The sequence below is a fragment of the Antedon bifida genome, chromosome 11 (assembly GCF_963402885.1).
Source record: "Antedon bifida chromosome 11, ecAntBifi1.1, whole genome shotgun sequence".
Taxonomy (NCBI): Eukaryota; Metazoa; Echinodermata; class Crinoidea; order Comatulida; family Antedonidae; genus Antedon; species Antedon bifida.
Window position 1 is genome coordinate 9,517,963 of NC_136236.1, and position 20,321 is coordinate 9,538,283.

The window sequence follows — 20,321 nt, forward strand, 5'->3', positions numbered from 1 at the left end:
TCGTGCGAATACTCCCTATATGAGAAGATAAGAACATTATGTTATATAGCCTGTTTTCCACTGGGCGAAATTATTCGCGCAAATCAAACATTTTCGCGTATACGCGCACGTCAAATGGAACACTTTGTTGATAAAAATAAACTGCGCATGCGTGCGTAAAGTGCAAAATTATAATAATAATAATAATAATAAGAATAAATTCACCTAGTGGAAAATATAAATGTTGAGCTCAGATAGTAATTGCTTAATTTCATGGGTTAGTCGTTTAAATTTGACTAGAAATTTATTTTTAGATGTTTTTATATTAAAACGTAATTCCAAATTATTCAGGACCTTTCAGTTTACCTTTAAAGTTTGTTTCTCGTAGTAAAATTTACCTTAAATCTGTAAATAGAGAACAATAGGTACATCTGATTGATCTTGCCGACAGATAAAATCTTTGAATTTCTTACAACTTTGTGGCTCTAGCGCGGAGCGGAAAATAGTTTCCCCAAATTGTTTTTACTTGATTCATAAATATTAGTATCTAAACAGTAGATTGACGATTTTTTTATTTAAAAAAAATTCGTCGCACATGAAAAAAAACGTTTGTTTTTACCCTACTTTTTAAGAGTTTTATATATGCTAATTAGTAATTAATTAGTAAAAATATTAGAATTTCATTAAATTTTTTGAAACTTTACTAAATTATTGTCAAGATGCTAGTTAACGTAAGTGTAAAATATTAAAACGCTAGATTGCTACATTTGGCTTCCAGAGGCTGTTAAACTTAATGTAAATTATACACCAAAAATTAACAAAATTGGCCGAAAATCGTTATTTTTCGATTTTCTCGAAAACTAAGCGATATTTTACCAAACAAACTACACATCAGGTTTACTTACATCAAGGTCTACCAATGTGCAAATTCGAAATTTTGACCCTTGCCACTAAATTACGAATATGTCTGATTTTTGGTGACACGCACTCTTAATTGTTCTTTCTTTCAATCGAAATTCATCAAACTGTAATTTAAATCTTACATTTTCAGTTAATACATTATTTAACAACATTGTTGCTTTCTGTACATACTGGAAATTTGTTCCTGTCACTATGATGTTTTGACCACCTCTGCAATAAAAACATTATTTTTAATTTCCATAAATTTAAATTATTTAACAATATATACATTTTCTTTCTTTATTTTGAATATTTATCATACATTTTAGGAGAATTATCCTAACAATTTAGATAGGTATGCAATCAATCAAATAAATGTATTATTCAATCAATTACTGATTGTTACTGAAGCTGTGCGTGGTATTATAGAAACATGAATCAATGAACGAACACATGTACTATATTTCAGAACATAATGTATACTTCTTACGCTTGAATGCCTTGTTTGGGTTGGAAGTCAGTCACTGTGGGATTTGTAGTGTAAGTAAATGTAGGACCATTTCTAACAGCATTTCCAAATGTAACTGTTACTGCAACTTCAGCTCCAGATGTTGTATAGTTTGATGTCGTGCACATTATCTGGTTTTCATTGATACTGACACAGAAATGACACAAAATAAAATAACCAGCCTAATCATTTATACAGTTTTGAGATTATTATAGCATAATTGGCAGAGAAGCAGATGAAATAAATGTAACATTACTGCAGCGACGAAAAACACTTTATTATAACTTCATTAATAGATTAGCCTGCCCTTATCAATACATTACTTTGAACTTGTGTTTCTTACTCTTTAACATAACATTCACTTCCATCAATAGATACCATTATGTCATTCCCAGTGTTCAGATTAGATCCACTGAATGTTAGTGTAGTTCCACCAGCTTGAATGCCAAACGTTGGACTCAACTCAGATATAAGTGGATTCTAAAATAAAACACGTTATCTTTCTACACAATACAACATCTACAGTATTACATTTAATACAAGTTATGTTTATTTATAATATTTTAAAAACAAACACTGATTTCATTATATTCAAACAAATCTTATAAATAATTTTTCGTACTACAGTTTTGTAAAATATAGTTCAGTGTTAGTGTTAATTAAAATGTAACTATTTTCATGCAAACAATATTTTTTACATTATTTTAGAAAAATATACCTGATAGAGTATGACTACAGGTGCACTTGTTTTTCCTTGTGCAGTTATAATGACGTTACGTTGAGAGACACTATCAAACACAGGAGCTTTACATTTCACACTGTGAAGGTATAGTAAATTTTAAAATGTAACAATTTTAATTGCGTTGATAAAGGTTATTTCAACGAGGGATATATACTAGGCCAATTATATAAATAAAGAGTATAGTAATTTAACAAATTGGAAATGGTATCCTCTAAACCACAGCAACAAAAAGGAAATAAACTATAACAATTGTCAGTATATTTCCTATTTGTTGTTGTTTTATATTAAATTCTTAAGGAATTATGTTTCAATTATTTCCCCTTAAATTTACTACAGTTCACTATTATTAGGAATAAAAATGTAATTTAATAACTAAAGAATGTACCTATATTTTATTGTTATATGTTATTTAAGTGTTTCTCAGTAAATACCTTTGTAAAGCTATGTTAAATCCATCAGCAACTATTACACATTCTTTGTTATCTATCATAACGTTGTCAATATTGGACATCATCTGTCCAAAATCAGTTCCGAAGAGTTCAATGACCTCAGTGAAATTAGTTTCAGGTTGAGTAGTTACTGTAGCAACCGAGATGGGAAGAATCTGAAAAAAAAACACATTATAACTTTTTTTTTAATACAATAACAAACATAAAAGCCTACTTAAGAAATGATTTAGACTTGTAGTATAATAATTGTTTTTCAGTTTCAGATTCACGTTTTCAATCAAATTTATTCCCTGAAAAAAGATAAGTAGAATAAAAATAGTAGAATTACCTGAATAATTACAGGTGATGGACATTCATTTACTATTGATGAACAGAATGGACTGTATGAACATTGGTCTCCGGTACACCAGACACAATCAAATGCAGACCTAGTTGTGTTCATTGAATAGCATCGACTGCAGTCTGGACGTTGAACACTACACTTGTACAATGTGACTGGTAAATAGATATACAATGCAAGAAATATTAACACTATTTTTTATCTTTACCTGTCAAATAGTAACGCTTGAAGCTTACCAAAGGATATACAGTATTAATGCCAAATGGCAAAATGATGTAAAACATGAGTTTGCATAAAATAAGTAAATCCCAGGTGGTAGTGGAGGTCCATGTCAATTGACAATTGATGTGCCTATATATGGACATGTTGGTCAATACCATATTTAGACACATTGAACTTTTTTGTCAAGCTAGATTGTCTACACTATCAAACTGTATGTGACATAACAATTTCATGTGTCCATTGTTGACATGATGATGCCATTATTACTACCATATTTGGGCAAATCATACATTTTTTCAGACTAATTTGATATATTGTAGATAGAGCTTTAGGCCTATAATAGAAGTATGTTCATGTATACTATAACTATATATGTTTAATAAGGACCAGGCATTTGTATAGCTGCGTTGTAACCTTATCAATACAAACAATCAATTGAAACCAACCTTGATAAGTATTGTCAATTACATTCTCATTCCAAAATACTTTAATATATGCATTTACTTCCTTTTTGTCCTTAGATGTGTAGTCATACTAAAATGAAATACACGTTACGCTTTTAACAATTAAATTTTAGGCACATTGCAATTACAGAAAATGTACACGCTTATGTTCACTGGAAAAACATTAACACAAGATACTCTAATATCTATTTAAAAAATCTACAATGCTGTCGTAAAACTTATTTTGAACATATGATCAGAACCGTAATCTAGCACATAAACCATTAATCTATATTTGTACTAAACCTTTTAATTGAAATCTAATTTCTAACATTTAATAAACTATCTATGGCACTATGTATGCAATAGCATGACATTTATGGATATTATTATGACTGGAAACCATGTTAAACATTTATAACAAACTTTTTTTTAATGTTGATGGCTAAGCGGACTAATACATTTGTTATGTCAATTTTATAAAAATGTCCATGTATTTAAATAGGCTCGGCCCTACTGTTTAAAATTAGCTTTGATTTAGATCAACGTCATCATATGGATGAAATCGACGTAAATCTAATAAACTTGTTAAAATCTCACATTTGGTTTTTTAATTCATCTAAACAAAATTTGTTGCTATTCAAATTTAGTGCCCAAAATAATTGCTAAATACATACAGTGTATTGTGAACAGGTGATATTTGAGTTTGATTCATCAACTGATGCTGAAATCCTGACTGTTGTTGATTCAATTTCCAACTCACATTCATAGCTGTTTACCTACAATAAATAGAGACAAATAAATGAAAACTTCTAATTTTAGGTAGGTGTATGTTGGTGTTTTTGATAGAGGTTTTGAATTGAATTATCCTGCCTAATTTATCACTTCACAAAATTCTATATTAACACTCTACTCCATCTCTTGTGATAATTGATCCCTTAACCTTACAGTAGACTAAAATCTCACACAAATATCTCACTACTACACTTCAAGTTTCTTAATTTTTTTTTATAAACCACTTTTGTTTTATAAAAGAACAGGAAGAATGTCCCAATGACCTAGTCTTTCACTGGGTAAACTTCTTTTCCATTAACATTTTGAATGGAATAACATTATTGGTCAGTTTAAGTCTTACCATGACTGTAGTGTTTGTTTTGTTTTATAAATTTAGGTAAATTGTCAAGGATAACCATAAGCATAAATAAATAAATAATTCATTTACGATTCTTCGTTTAAAGGTGGCAATCCCGTTCACAAGACGAACATACACAAGATGCTCTACATAAACAAAGTCTTATAATACAAGTCTTTGGAAGTGGAGTTATGAAATATGTCAAGACTTGAACCCAGGAACCTTTGATTGATAGCCAAGCATCATAACCACCATGCCACAACTCCACTCAGTAAAACTCAAAGAGTTAAGAAAAGTATATTTGTGGGGAGTGAATTAACTCTCAATCAACGTGAATGAATATGAAGTTCAGTTTATTTCAGTGTCATGGAGAAAATAAATAATGAATTCTTTCATGAAATTATTAACTTTAAATCTTTACCTTTGTTGCATTTGGTAAATTTTTAATTGGTATTCTGACTTCTTTCTCTATATTTGCATGAATAAGTTCCTCATTTGGTTGATAAATTTGTGAACATGACCCTTGACCTTGAAAACCATTTGGTGGTGATACTGCCTACATATTTAAGCAATAGCTTATAAGTGATAACAATAATATGATTACACATTTTAGATGCAATAATAATTACATAGATAATCTTCTGTTTGTTCTTCACACCGATAACTGTAGAGGATCTAATGGAAACTGTTAGTGTTTATACGAACCATGGTAACTACTTTAAATTACCGACAAACATCACTACAATATAAAGAATACACCATTAAGTTCTATATCTGGTACCAAATGTTCCATCTGCATAGATTAAAGTATCTTGCCCAAGGACACAAGGCATGCATCAGCCACCTCATAATATAATTCCCATAAGCGTCATACTGTAAACTGAGCAACCCATTCGCACCTTACCAACCCCTTCCAAAAACAATTAGACTAACCATGTTGTCTCAAAAAGTGCTTATTTGAGCAATAGAAGTTCAGCTTCCATTGATTATACAGAACAAAAAGGAAAAAAGTCATAATTACTTACGTTTCCATTAAAAATAATTTTGTCGTCTGCTGTGCACAATGTTGATGTATTATGGGTACATTTGTTGTCGTAGACACACCAAGAACAAATAAAACTTGAAACACATTCAGAACAGCTACAGTATTTAAAATAAAACAGAATGACATTGTTAAAAAGTAAAATACCATTTACTTATTTTGCACTACAAATGACAAAGTGCCAATCATTACCTCCGCCAAGGAGGTTATATTTTCACCCCTGTATGTTTTGTTTTTGTTTGTGTGTGTGTGTGGGTGGGTGTGTGTCTGTGAACAGCCTGGAGGCCACAGTTTTTATCTGATTCTCACCAAATTTAGGCACAATGATCTATGCTCCAAAATCTCGGACGAGTTCGATTTTAGGAGGAAAAGGTCAAGGTCACAACTAACAAAAAACTATTTTACTGCCTAGAGACCACAGTTTTTATCCGATTCTCACCAAACTTAGCCACAATGATTAATGACTCATCATATAATTGTGGTTAAATTTTAAAGGGTCAGGGTCAAAGATCAAGGTCCACAAAAAAAAAATAAAAAAACAATAATTTAAAAAAAAATATCAGCGAGACTTGAACCAGCGATCTCAACTGTGAGAGGCTGGATACATAACCGTTACACCAAACTCTCAACCACAACTTTGTATTGTGCAGTTAGCTTATTTACACTCAGAACTAATAAAATATATATATATATATATTTCGGGGACCTTTTATGTAGGGGAATTTTACAGTAGGCGGATGATTGTACTCTCGGAGTACCCTCTAGTTATCGTATGTAATGTCAATGCCAACGATATAAAGATGTTGTTAAAGATAATTATTAAATCATATACTATCATTTTTCTACTCCTCAGGGGACATTTTACTGCCAAACGAGGGGCACTGTTTTAACACTGCGTCCAACCCTTCCAAAATGAACACCTAGGCCGGGCCTAAAAAATCGCTGAACATAATGATCTATTGTATTTATTTCACATTTCTGAGCATAAATGTATACAGTAATTTGTTGAGGTAATGACCAGTGCAAACGCATCACAGTTTGCTAAAGTTTAAATTCTTCTCAATTTCAAGAGTCCAATTTATTCATTTTTGAATATTTGTTTTTTTTTATAAGGAGAATTTTTTTAGATCTCAATAGTGTCTACTGTATACTATTTTGATGTATATTGTTAATATTACTTTGAACAATGGGAGAAAATAATTCACAGCACATGGTACGAAATTAACTCAGTAACTGTTTTTAAACACGGTGTGAGTATGACCCTGGTAAAATTTAATCAAAATAAGTATTTATGATGAGGCCAAATACAATATATAATTGAGTACCGTACAACTTAAGTTTGGTCTCTTAACAGCTATGTTTTAAAATGTGTAAACACGCCACATAAATAGTTTTCTCTTACAATCTAAACTAAATTCCTTCCTGTAGTTTATGATTTATGACCTATACAGTCTATACAGCCTTTCTGTCAGTTAAAATTAGAAACTAAGCTGGATATTTGTTGGAAAACCTTAGTGTGCTCTAAGGTGTTGGCATGCTTTTATAAGCCACCAGATATTTATGTTGTTCTGAAGATTTTCCAGAAATGTTGGACCAAACTCAAGAGCTTGATTGATAGTATTTTAATTTTCAAAACATAATTACAAATTATAAGAATAAAGATGATTAAAAATAGTATGTCATTGCCTTACACACTCAAGTTGATTAAGGGAACCTTTCTTTTATTTGATTATAAATAGGGCCTAATAATGTAATACAAATAAACTACACAAAACACAGAACTGACGAGTTCGACGAGTTAATTTTAAAGATGCATTGTCCCTTGAAACACAAAAAATGAAAAAAAAATATTCTAAATTTAAATTGGCCATATCAAAGTAATATTAAAGGTATTCACTTTAGGTCGAAAATTCGAGCCGAAAAAAACAAGTTTACGTAATTAACAGGTAAATTAATTTGATTACATTTCGTCTGGAAAATCATCACAAGCGAAAGTAAACAAAGATTTCAAACCACGAGTATGCATTATACATGATGCTAATTAGGATTGTTTACAACTCGTCGCGGTTGAGAAGGTGTTTTCACACAGATCGCGAGGAAATGTTATGATTATGCATACAGAGTAGCCAAACAAGCGCGTTGCATTATGAGATATGTTTTGATCGAAAACTTTGACTGGAAGTCAAAGTTATTTTTTGAACAAAAAAATGTCTGTATTTCGGTTAAATAATTTTTTTTTACTAATTTTTGGTGAAAGTTAATAACTATTATGATACTTCAAAATGACCCACTTTTTTTCGAAATTAAAAAAAAAAAAATTTTTTTGAATTGGTCAAAGGGACAATACATCTTTAATGAAATATTATGTATCTGATTTCAAAATACAGAAGAATAAAACGATAATAATTAAGTGTTGACACATTATAGTTTTAAATATTTGACTATTAATTCCCTCACAGCTATAAATATTTATGTTCACAATCCAAAATAAATTTGAAAATTACAACTGTCCCATTACAACAATATATCAATATTTTATTTTATTTCCTATACTTACAGATTACACTTTATGTACATTACATTCTGGTACAGTAGAAACTAAATAAACATTAATTTCCTTAAAATAATGTGTCACTTGAATTTCAGATCCTTTTATTTTGTTATTATAGAAAATGTGTGTTTATAATAAAAATTTGATAGTTAAAGTAGTGAAATTTGAAATATTTTTAAATGTTTATTTATTACACATCATCAGTACTTACGAAGTAATGGCACTGCAGTCAAAGAATGTGAAGTCAGTGGAAACAAAATCAACATCAGTTACAGATGAGTGAACTGATAAAACAACATCTACAAAAGCTATAAACAAAATATTTAAAGGTTAGCTACTGTGTAGGCCTAGGCCTTAATTTAATTATAGGTTAGCTACTGTGTAGGCCTAGGCCTTAATTTAATTATAGGTTAGCTACTGTGTAGGCCTAGGCTTTAATTTCAAATGCATTTCATGGGTAAATACAAAATAATTGAATATTAAATACAAAAATCTCTACAAAAAACCTAAATGTAATATTTAAATACTTTTTTTTAAGAGGTAGATAGGTTTAAATAGTTGGTGCAAATGACTCCCACAAAATGTGATGAGTCCATATATGGAGACGATGATGTGATATCACTACCATATTTGAGCATATCACTACCATATATTCGTTTTGCTAATCTAGTTTCATATAGTGTAGATAGAGCTTAAGATATCACTAGGTTGAAACAAGGTTCACTTTAGGGGATCCCCTTTGTTGCCAATGTAGAGTAGTGAGTGCATGATTTCTGTACTCCATAGTGTTTGCTAAAACTTATATCCTTATGAGCTATTAATAGTATACACTCCTACTGGGGAGAATGCATACCATGTGTGAAATACTAGTACATCTTGGTTTGGCTTGGCTTAACTCACCTTGGCTGGTTGGTATCTGTGGCACATGTGATAAAGGCGGTGAATTACAAGTCAATGTTTCTCCATCTTTTATTGCAGATGATTGAAAGTCACCGAATTTACAATTATAATTTTGGTTGATGTTTAAGGGAGGAAGTTGCTCAACAGTTAGAGAAATCTATGGAAAAAACACATTTAAGCTATCTGTTTATTGGAGTTGCATACATAACTTGTATAATCCACTTTGTGAACAAGCATCACAAGCCACTGGATCTCCATCCAGTTTTGAATCCACAACTCAATTATGGCCGAGGAGTGGCTTGAACATGTGCTAATTTGAGAATATGCATGGTTTGCTTAGTAGTGCTCGGCGTGGTACGGCGGAACAGCACCGGGTCTCGGTTGGGGCATTCTCACAGATTTCCTCATCTTTATCGTTTCAAATTAATTAATTAAATTTCAGTATATCACCGGGCGGTTTAGAATTAATGTTATATATATAAAAGTATCTCTTCGTAGATCCCGCCTGGTGAATAAAAATACTGAAAGATGAGGGCGTATCAATTTGATCTCTGGCAGAGCCATATATATAAAGAGTTACGACATTGGATTATAGTCACGTGATATGCAGATCAATTTGTGTCAAACTTGTCTCCGTTATTGCATGTAAAGTATAGGAGCAAGAAAATACTTTAAACTTTTTCTTATATTTAAAAAAATGTAATTGCACATTTTACGGTGAAATATCGATGTGCACAGCGTACAGAAGTACTTGCGGCAAAGAATATTGCGCGCGCTAATACATTATAAAGTTCGATTGATTGATTTTGGAACGAAACATCCCATAACTACGTCCTATTAATAACAATTATGTAATATTTTCAATTCATAATGCATGCTTTGATGACTAAATAAAATAATAAAGTGTCGTGGATATATTTGTTAATATATTGAATAGGGTATGAACAATATTAAAATAATAAAGGCAAATTATTACAAATGAAATGATGAACGAGTCTCTGAAAGTTTGTGTCAAAAACACACAGAGAGCCATATACTGTATAAAAAGAGGGGTGAATTTGTGTGTTTTTTGTATTGGTTCATGCTTTGATGTATCCTGACTTGCATGTAGGCCCTAGCATTTATTCTTTTGTTATTATAGACACAATATATATATGTTACCAAATTAATACCATTAATAAAATTAATTACTAAAATAAAAACGGAATATAAGCGTTATTTCATAGACAAAAAAATCTAAAAATAATGCATGAACTATAGGAAAACGCTATACAAAAGAGACGCGCGCGCCCTCAGCGTGCGAATTCTTTGACACAAAAATGGCTTCTAATTTTCAATGTCGTAACTCTTTATATATATGGCTCTGATCTCTGGTGCGCGTGCGTACAACTGAGGGACTAGTACTGTTCCGCCGTACCACGCCGAGAACGTTAAAGAGTCGCTATCCAATCGAGTTTGAACAATACGATGAAAGCCCCAGTGGTCTAATGGTTAGGACATCTTCATATCAAGCAGGCGGTCCGAGTTCGAGTACGGTTGGGGCGACTTTTTCTCATTCTCACAGATTTCCTCATCTTTATCGTTTCAAATTAATTAATTAAATTTCAGTATATCACCGGGCGGTTTGGAATTAATGTTCTTTGCCTGGTGTGTTTATTATTATATACATACATATAAATCAAAGAGCTGCATAGGCAGTTAAAACTGCCTCAATATAAGTTTATTTGTACGACATGTTTCGGGTAAGGTGAAGAAAATTGTAACAAAGGATAACATACACACATACATACACACCCACCCACCCACACGCACACACACATACATACATACATACATATAGTAAATTATCCTATCACAACTCACGCTGATATTTTCAAATTTTTTAGAAATAAAAGGTGGTTCAACATTTGTAATCTTAATGCATTGTGCACTGTTGCTTGGCAACCAGGGAGACTGTTGGCATTCTTTAAATCTGGTACATCTAAAAATAAAAAAGCGTATAGTTCCATCATTTAACATTTAATTTTAGCTTAGTTTATAGACTGTACAGTAAACTAATTTCTAACATTAATTTTTATAGTTTATCATTTTGGAAAAATATCAGAAAAGCTATAAAAAATTATCTAAATAATTTGTAAAATGCATTAGTAAAAGACTTTTAACCCATGATACAGGTTAAAATTACACAAACCAGTAGTGGTGTTAGTAGTCTATGAGTGCTAGCTTACCTGTATAAACCGACAATAGCCCGTGCTCTCCAGAGGGAGGGCTTAGATACGAAAGTGAAAAGTTCTTAGAACACCCCTGTATTATAATGGACCAGTCCGCAACCACGCCCTCATGTGGGAACGTACCAACGTACCACCGTCATCATTTTCCGCGTACTTGACTGCGGGGACGGCGGGAGGGAGTTTATACAGGTAAGCTAGCACTCATAGACTACTAACACCACTACTGGTTTGTGTAGTCTATATCGTGCCTAGCTTACCTGTATAAACCGACAATAGCCAGATTAGCACCGGACTAGAACTAGTCGGCGGTGGGAGTAAGTTAACAAAGAGCAGAGCAAGTGAAGTGTACATACCTATAGCCTAGGCTTTAGCACTGCTGCTGCTACTCTGGCGCCATGGTTGCAGAAATGTCCCTTAAATAATGCGCAGTAAACGTAGACTGTGTCCGCCACCATGCCGCTGTCATAATATCTGATACAGAAACACCAGCGTACAACGCCCAGGATGTAGCAACACCCCGCACCTCATGCATATGTGCCGGCGGCGAAGTGCTGGATGACTCATAAGCGGCCCGAATCGCTGCCACGACCCAGTTAGCAATCGTGGATTTTGCGGCCGGCCGATACGGGGGCACCGATGTGACGAATAAGTGAGATATACCCACTCGCAACGTCTCTGTACGGTGGATGTAGAATTTGAGTGCTCTTACCGGGCACCAAAATTTGTCCTCTACTACCCCCGAGAATGCGGACATTGATGGAACGAACACAGCCGGCGGCGAAAAATTTAACGTCTGGGACTTGGCCAGAAAGTCCTTCCTGAATATTAACCGGACTCCGCCCCGCTCAAATCGTATATGGCCTGGCTCTAGCGTGAGCGCATGCAGCTCACCTCGGCGTTTACATGAGGACAACGCCACCAGAAACGCTGTCTTAAGCGACAGATTGTATAACGAAGCCTTGCTCATTGGCTCGAACGGCGGACGCGTGAGTGCGGATAGAACGACGTTAACGTCCCAACGTGGAACTAAGACCTTAGACGGAGGTCGCTCTCTGAACATACCGCGTAACAAATGCGTGATTACTGCGGAAGTTGAAACAGTCGAGCCATCCTTAAATGGCGGAGTAATGGCCGCAATCGCGGACCGGTAGCCTGACACCGTGCGTACTTGCAAGCCTGATTTGTACAGGTAGTGCAAAAAAGCGCAGATCTGACCTCAAGGATATCGCCTTAGGGTCTACGTTTTCTTGTCTGCACCAGAGAAAGAAGTGTCGTAGACGGCTGTTGTAGACGGTGAGAGTCGACTGTCTTCTAGATTTGGCCGCCAGGGCGGCTGGGCCGTCCGGAATGCCCGAGTTTCTGAGCTGATCCCTGACAATGGCCAAACAGTCAGGTTCAGGGATTGTAGGTTGATCGTCGAGAACCTCGCACGATTTTGCGCGGACCGGAAGACGCAGCGGGTGATCGTAAAGAAGACTGGCCAGAAGCGGATACCACGCTTGACGAGGCCAGAACGGTGCGATCAACAGAACTCGGCATCGGAAGCGCTGAATGTGAGTCAGAACTATTGGTATGATCGATATTGGCGGGAACGCGTATGCCCATAAACCGTCCCATGACATGGACAGGGCATCCACCGCCCACGCACGTGCATCCCGGTATCGACTGCAGAACGTCGGGAGCTGCGTGTTCTCTGACGTCGCAAACAGATCTATGTGCGGCCGCCCGAAGTGGTCGAATATTTGGTTGGCTATGCTCGGCAACAGACGCCATTCGGGAAACGCGACGTGCCTCTCGCTCGCGAGCCTACTTGTCTTCTTTCTCGGCGAAATTCCCGAAGAAGAGATCCACAGCACCGAACGACTCGCTAGTTGTGAAGCGGCGGTAGTGCGCGGGCGCGATGTCCGTAACCTGGAGGCAATTGACCCTCCGCGCGGCGGCTGAGGTCAATGCAATTGTCGCCTGTTGGTCCACGACCAGGCCCGTAATCTGTTGAAGCAAGCAGATCACGTCCGCGTCAAGGTGCCGTGGATGGTCCGGATCCGCGAGGAACGACAGAAGGTAACCCGACATCGAGACCGTTCTTAACGTCTCGCGTGCGCCACGGTCGACCGCGATTAGCGCCTCCTCTATCTTTGCGGCCGAAAGAGACAGAAATCTGCCGTTGGCGTCGAGACCTTGATCCTCGCGCGCACGTTCTTTCGCTGCATCCGGGATCGGTGGTGCCGATACGTAGCGTAGAAATTGGTCCTGCGGAAGCGGGAAGGCTGCTGCGAGATCTTGCGGTGCAGCCCTACGGGTCTTAGGCTCCTTCGCTATAGCCTCTACCCTAGCGACAAGTTCAGGATCCAGCGGCGCAACTGGACAAGTCGTGACCCGCTTCAATGGAGCACGCACTCCAAAGGTAGAGTATCTCTTCGAAGCCGGCGCGGGCGTCGGAGCGTCATAAGCGTACTCTATACCAATGTACGAAAGTACAGCAGGAACCACACGATTTACTAGAGCCTGCAGTCCGTCTCCGCCCTGTGCAGCCTCGGAGCGGTCTTCACTAGGCAGTGAAGTCATGGTCATGTCACTGTCGTACCCACCGGCATCCGGCGATGGGTCCGTCCTTTCTCGACCTTGAAAGTACTGCGGAGGCAGTACTGGCACAGGGGGATAATTAAGCGAGGATGCCGAGGGCACAGCCTCCCTCGGTAGAGCTCGCACCGCTGCTGCGATTGCCTCCAGTAGGGCTGGGGACAAACCTTCGTCCTGCGTACTACTCTGCGGTGGAGGCGCAGCGGCCGTTGCAGGCGCGTCCGGCAAAACTTCCGGCGCTTCGGTCTCTTCTACTAGCGGGGCCGGGGGCTCCACCTGAACCTCCGCGGGTGCGGGGTCTACCACCCGCGCACGCCCCGACGGACAAGGCAACGTCCGAAACCGCGAAGCCGTCCAATGAACACAAATGTCGCACGGCGACTCTTGACTACAGGTGCGGCAGTGAATGCACAGCAAGTGGCGGTCCCACTTGACTGTCGCACGCTGGCCCCTGCATTGCAAACACTCAGACTTAGGCATATCGGCGGACACAGTACGCAACCTAGCAAGATAAGGAACAATACAACCTTTGTTGTTGTCTCACGCAACAGTGCGTCCACGCCTCAGGTGAGGCAGTCCAGGTGACAATGCAAATTCCTTTCCTTTGTGTTTGGTAGCGTGGCCGTTGAGCGGCCTAAAATCCAATAAAACTGGTATTTTCCTTCTTTCAATCTTTCTTATTTCTACCCGAAATAAGGAAGACCCCGATTTGAAACGGATCCAAAGCAAAAAACGATCTACAGTAACAAACTATCCAAAGCTGTACTGCAACCGGCGTTTCTATAAGGTGTCGTTCTAAGTAGGCTAGTATAGCATGTACAATGTACAACAAGGCTAACACTTAGCGTATCCTTTTCTCACACGTCGTAATGTTCTCACGTTACGAAAGAAAATGATGACGGTGGTACGTTGGTACGTTCCCACATGAGGGCGTGGTTGCGGACTGGTCCATTATAATACAGGGGTGTTCAGAACTTTTCACTTTCGTATCTAAGCCCTCCCTCTGGAGAGCACGGGCTATTGTCGGTTTATACAGGTAAGCTAGGCACGATATAGACAATATTTTGAAATTGAAAAACAAACAAACAAAAACTATGTACTTTTTGTGTAATGTACACCATCCACAATAAGGATCTGCATCTAGTTGACGTGATCTGATACACTCATCACATGTCATAAACTGACTGCAGTTTGCTACTTGTAGCTTAACCAACTAATAAAAGGCAATGTGATAATTATAAAAAAATAAAAAAACAAAACTTATTACGTATTACGGAATGAACTTCAACAGGCACACAGGGCCGAGTATGACCAATTAGAGAGATGAGATGGCACTATTTGCTGCAAAATCTTGGATGGGATGGGAGCTGCACAGGACAAGAAAGATAGGTTGAACTGGGAGAGGATTTTGTTCTACAGTGGGCTGAAAATGGCTGAAATTATGCTGATGATGATGCTAGTCTTTATAACAAAAGAAATATAAAACAATTACCTTTTTAGCTGTGAGTGCTATTATATAATCAGATGTGTCATCTATAAAAGTGTCTGATCTGACCTCTTGACCTGTATCTATGGTGACAGTCTCATACACTCTACATGAGGTTTTGTTGGTTAACTCGGCCTGAAACATTAAATCAATTTAAACATAGTTCATTCAAACATAATTTCTACATTTAAGCAGTGTTAAAACTAACCACAATTACTGACAGAATGCTAGTTTTGTAGAACAACTTGAGAATAAATGCTGCTGACAAATATGTCATGTCTCTGTACCTTATCTTATTCATTATCACTAGTCTTTCAGGTTTTTCTAAATTGATAATTCATATACTAGTTTTTTATAAAAACCATTGTCAACTACAGTACTAATTTCATACTAACCTTAATAAGTTGTCCATTATCTGTTCCTATAAATACTATTGTTCGATTCTCTTCAATTGCTGTAGTAACTGATGTTAGTATTTTATCATTAACTGTTAGCAACGCCTCTGATACTGCTGCTTCTGTGTAGGTACCTTGGGAATAAACTCTGCGCAAATCCTTACGATCATTTGGGGGACACATCAACTCCTGAACTTCATCAGCAGGCAAACTAAGCATCTTTATAACAAATATTAGTATTTACAGTTGATAAAACCACTTTTAAGTTTCATTATTCCAGCTTCTGTAAAGTTAAAACTTTAGAACAGAAGCTGGAATAATAAAACATAAATTAAAACTCCTAATACAACTGTAGCAAAAATAACAAATTTCAGTAAATTAATTCACAGTCACAATTTAAGTCACATTGCTTCCACCACCGTACTGTACTGTAAAGTAAATTGTTTAATGGCTTTAATTAGCAGAAAACATCATCAAGACAACATATATTTTGGAACAAACAAATTTAGAACCATAATTTTGCCAAAAACAAACAAATTCTAATATTATGATCATGATACTGGTCCATAATTAACTATGAGCTCAATGTAATTTCCTGAATGGTAAATTTGACTTTGAAAAGTTTATCAATAATACTGATAATTTACAGTAATTGGAAAACAAATAAAAAATGTCCTACATGTTTGGAACAATCAGCTTCTTCAGTATAGTCTAGTCTATGAACATCATTAACAAAGGTTAAACATCCATTTAAAGCTTTGAAGAAAGCATCTTCAATATCATTCCACTTGTAAATGCACACTGCAGATTGTCCAGTGGCAACTCCACTTCCATCACCTTTAGCAAACACTCCATACAGGACATCATCTCCAGCTTGTAGGCCTAGTGAGATAGCTAACTCAGCTCCTGCGGGACCCACAGACATGGCTTGTACCAAGTTGTAATTAACATTATTAACAACACAACGAATGTAGATCTCAGAAAATGTGAAGAATGAGTTGTCTTGACAAACACGACTCAGTCGCGAATGAAAGTAATCAGTAGCATTGGGTCTAAATGCAACAAAGTAAGTATATCCTTCATAATCAAGTGCAGTTTTAAATTGTATAGGTTTATTGTAAGACGGTGCTATAGCATTGAAAGCAAGGTTAGGGAGACCAAATAGCTGATTAGTATCAAGAAGTCTTCTAGCAATAACAGACATGTAAGAATACGCTACTGGATCCAATGATGTATGTCCAGATGAGAAATATAAAACATTCCTTTTGATGAGATCTTGTTCTCTACTATCACAAATCACAGAAGGTGCAATAATCCCAACAGCTGACAGTTCACTCACTATTCCATCAACTAAATTACTTTCATCAAAACTTAAATCCACAAGAGATCTTCCTTCACATCTGCCATTGTTTCCTCCTCCACACGTGATCAATCTATCATGATCATAATCAATTTCTAATAGTTTGTTAATGTTATCACAATCATCTGCTGAACATGTTGAAATATTAGCAATGATGTTAAAATCCTCTGACAGTCTGTACAGTGAGTTGTAAGCTCCAATATAGATATCTCCTGTTGTATTATGTATTTTCATGTGATACAAATCTTCATTTTTATATGATATAAATTGAAGTAGTACATGGTCGACAGATTGTTGACATTTTGTCAAAAATATTACATAACATACGAGGAACACAATTAATATTCTTGAATAAGTCATGTTGAACCTCGAATACTAAAATTGATGGTCTCTGAAATAAGCCAGACTCTAAATGCAAGCAACCTTTGCATGTTACACGGAAATAACTACCGCTGATATGTCGTCTATACCACAGTCGTACATCTTGTGTTATTATGATCTTTGTAATTAATATCAATTCAAGTACGCTTTATTGACAATAGTGCTTATTGCATTCCAAACGCCACCAAATCAATATTAGTATTTTCATTTTGAATAAAATGGAAGCCAAAATAAATATTGGTCAAAAAAGAATAACAATAAAATAGTTGTTGTTTTTTTTACTCATATTAATTTCTGTTGAATTGAACAACTTAAAATAAATAAAACTATGTAATTTGAAACCAAGTTCGTTGCGCCTCTTTAGTGGTGGTTGAAGACGTATGAACAGTGTCGTGTTGATCTAAGCCAAAGCTGATATCACAAAGGTTGATCGCCTACATCACATTTGATGATACTAAATATGTTTTTGTTTGTGTTTTTTTGTTTTTCATTGGGGCAGCATTTGTTTGTAAAGTTTTTAAAAAAATAATGATTTGTTGTCTTTATATAAAAATAAGTTCTTTAGGTATTACATTTTTTTTTGTTGTATGAAATATGAAAAAAAAATATTTTGGTTTTATTATAAAACTTACACGACTAATTGTTTAATTTTTTAAAACAGGCCTAAAAAAGTAGTTTGTTCTGCTACACAGACCAACGTAATGGTGTTTGTATGCACTTCAAATAAAACATGCCTTAGGCTACGTTCGTTGTTGTTGTTTTAATTGGAAACTTTCAAAAGGCCCTCAAAATGTACCGATGCAAACTAATTCGAGTAAAAAGGGAAAAACCTTATTTTAAGCAATCATAAAATAGACCAATGCTTTTCTTAATCAATGAGATAACAAATCACAACACTTCCTTCTAAGTATCAAGATTATTAAAGGTTGAATCACTTTTGCCTACTAATTAGGGTAGCCTATACTTCTAGAAAAAAAAACCATTGACTTTGTTATGCTTCGAATCGTAATTCTACCCAAATGTAAATTTATTTTTATAAAATTTAGAAAAAGTTTTATTTGATTTTCAAAATATTGAAATATTCGAATTTATTATTATCATTATTATTCTATTCTATGAGATTAAAGCGACATTGCACATTTCTCAAATGTAACATTTAGGTTTTAAAGGTGCCGTTCAATATAGAAACTTCGTACGATTATATTCATAGTTAATTTATGATTACAGCTAAACAGGTAATGTATTATAATGCACTGACTAATGACCAATTACATATAAAGACAAAAAGAATATAATGCTTACTTGTGAACAATCAGCATCGTCAGCATAGTCTAAAGTATGGACATCATTATTAACGTTTATACATCCGTTTAATGCTTTGAAAAACGCATCTTCTATATCATTCCACTTGTAAATACACAATGCAGATTGTCCAGTGGAAACTCCACTTCCATCACCTTTAGCAAACACTCCATACAGGACATTATCTCCAGCATGTAGGCCTAGTGAGGTTGCTAAGTCAGCTCCTACAGGACCCACAGACATGTCTTGTACCAAGTTGTAATCAACATTATTAACAACACATCGAATGTAGATCTCAGATAATGTATCAAATGAGTTTTCTTGACAAACACGACTTAGTCGAGAATGAAAGTGATAAGTATCATCGGGTCTAAATGCAACAAAGTAAGTATATCCTTCATAATCAAGTGCGGTTTGAAATTGTATAGGTTTATTGTAAGATGGTGTGATAGCATTAAAACCAGGGTTAGGAAGTCCAAATAGTACATCAGTATCAAGACGTCTTCTTGCATTAACATACACGTAGGAATACTCTACTGGATCCAATGATGTATGTCCAGATGAGAAATATAAAACGTTCCTTTTGATGAGATCATTTGGACTATGACCACCATCACCTAACACGCCAGGTGCAATAATTCCAACTGCTGACAGTTTACTTGCTATTCCATCATATATATCACTTCCATCAAAAGTTAAATCCACATGAGATCTTCCTTCACATCTTCCGTTGTTTCCTCCTCCACAGGTGATCAATCGTTCATGGTCATAATCAATTTCTAATATTTTATTAATATTATTACAATCACCTGATGAACATGTTGAAATACTATAAATAATAGTAAAATCCTCTGACAGTCTGTACAGTGTGTTGTAAGCTCCTATATACATATCTCCTGTTGTACGATGGATTTTGACATGGTACAGTTCTTCATTTTCATGAGGTTTAAATTCAAGTAACACATCATTGTCGGATGCTTGGATGCTTAGCAGAAATGTTGAAGAATATAGCAGAAATACAGAAATGTTTAACAATGTTGGCAAACCCATATTTAAAGGTCAGATAACGTCATTACCTTTTGAAAGAAAATATGTTAGATAACTGTAAAATACAATATAATATGAGAATAAATACAACGAACCATGTTATATTATTAAACAGCACTGTTCATTCTTTCTTCATATAGAGTCCGAAGAGCTTGGCACACTATGACCAAATTGTTGCTGTAAGTTTAGACCTAAAGTAGGCTACCATTTCATTTATTTCGTCAATGAAGTACAAATACCTAACAGTGAATAACAGTGTAGATTATACAATGTAGAAGACTCCTGTTGTATCATGGATTTTGATGTGATACACATTTTCATTATTTTGACT

General features: G+C 35.6%; 3 protein-coding genes across 3 annotated transcripts in view; all 3 read right to left on the reverse strand.

Annotated features, from left to right (window-relative positions):
- LOC144856405 (plexin-B-like) overlaps window positions 1-20,321 on the reverse strand; it is a 66,521-nt gene that overhangs the window by 15,434 nt on the left and 30,766 nt on the right. The window lies entirely within an intron of this gene.
- On the reverse strand, window positions 1,727-17,494 carry LOC144856115 (plexin-B-like). The gene is made up of 15 exons (XM_078714084.1): window positions 16,580-17,494; window positions 15,901-16,119; window positions 15,512-15,640; window positions 15,120-15,232; window positions 11,072-11,189; window positions 9,209-9,365; window positions 8,520-8,616; window positions 5,741-5,855; window positions 5,137-5,271; window positions 4,261-4,362; window positions 3,587-3,674; window positions 2,907-3,073; window positions 2,561-2,733; window positions 2,106-2,205; window positions 1,727-1,867 (listed from the first exon to the last, which is right to left on the reverse strand). The coding sequence occupies exons 1-15, from the start codon at window positions 17,492-17,494 to the stop codon at window positions 1,727-1,729; spliced, it is 2,769 nt and encodes a 922-aa protein (XP_078570210.1).
- Window positions 18,899-20,013, reverse strand: LOC144856117 (plexin-A4-like). The gene has a single exon (XM_078714085.1). The coding sequence runs from the start codon at window positions 19,991-19,993 to the stop codon at window positions 18,899-18,901; it is 1,095 nt and encodes a 364-aa protein (XP_078570211.1). The 5' UTR covers window positions 19,994-20,013.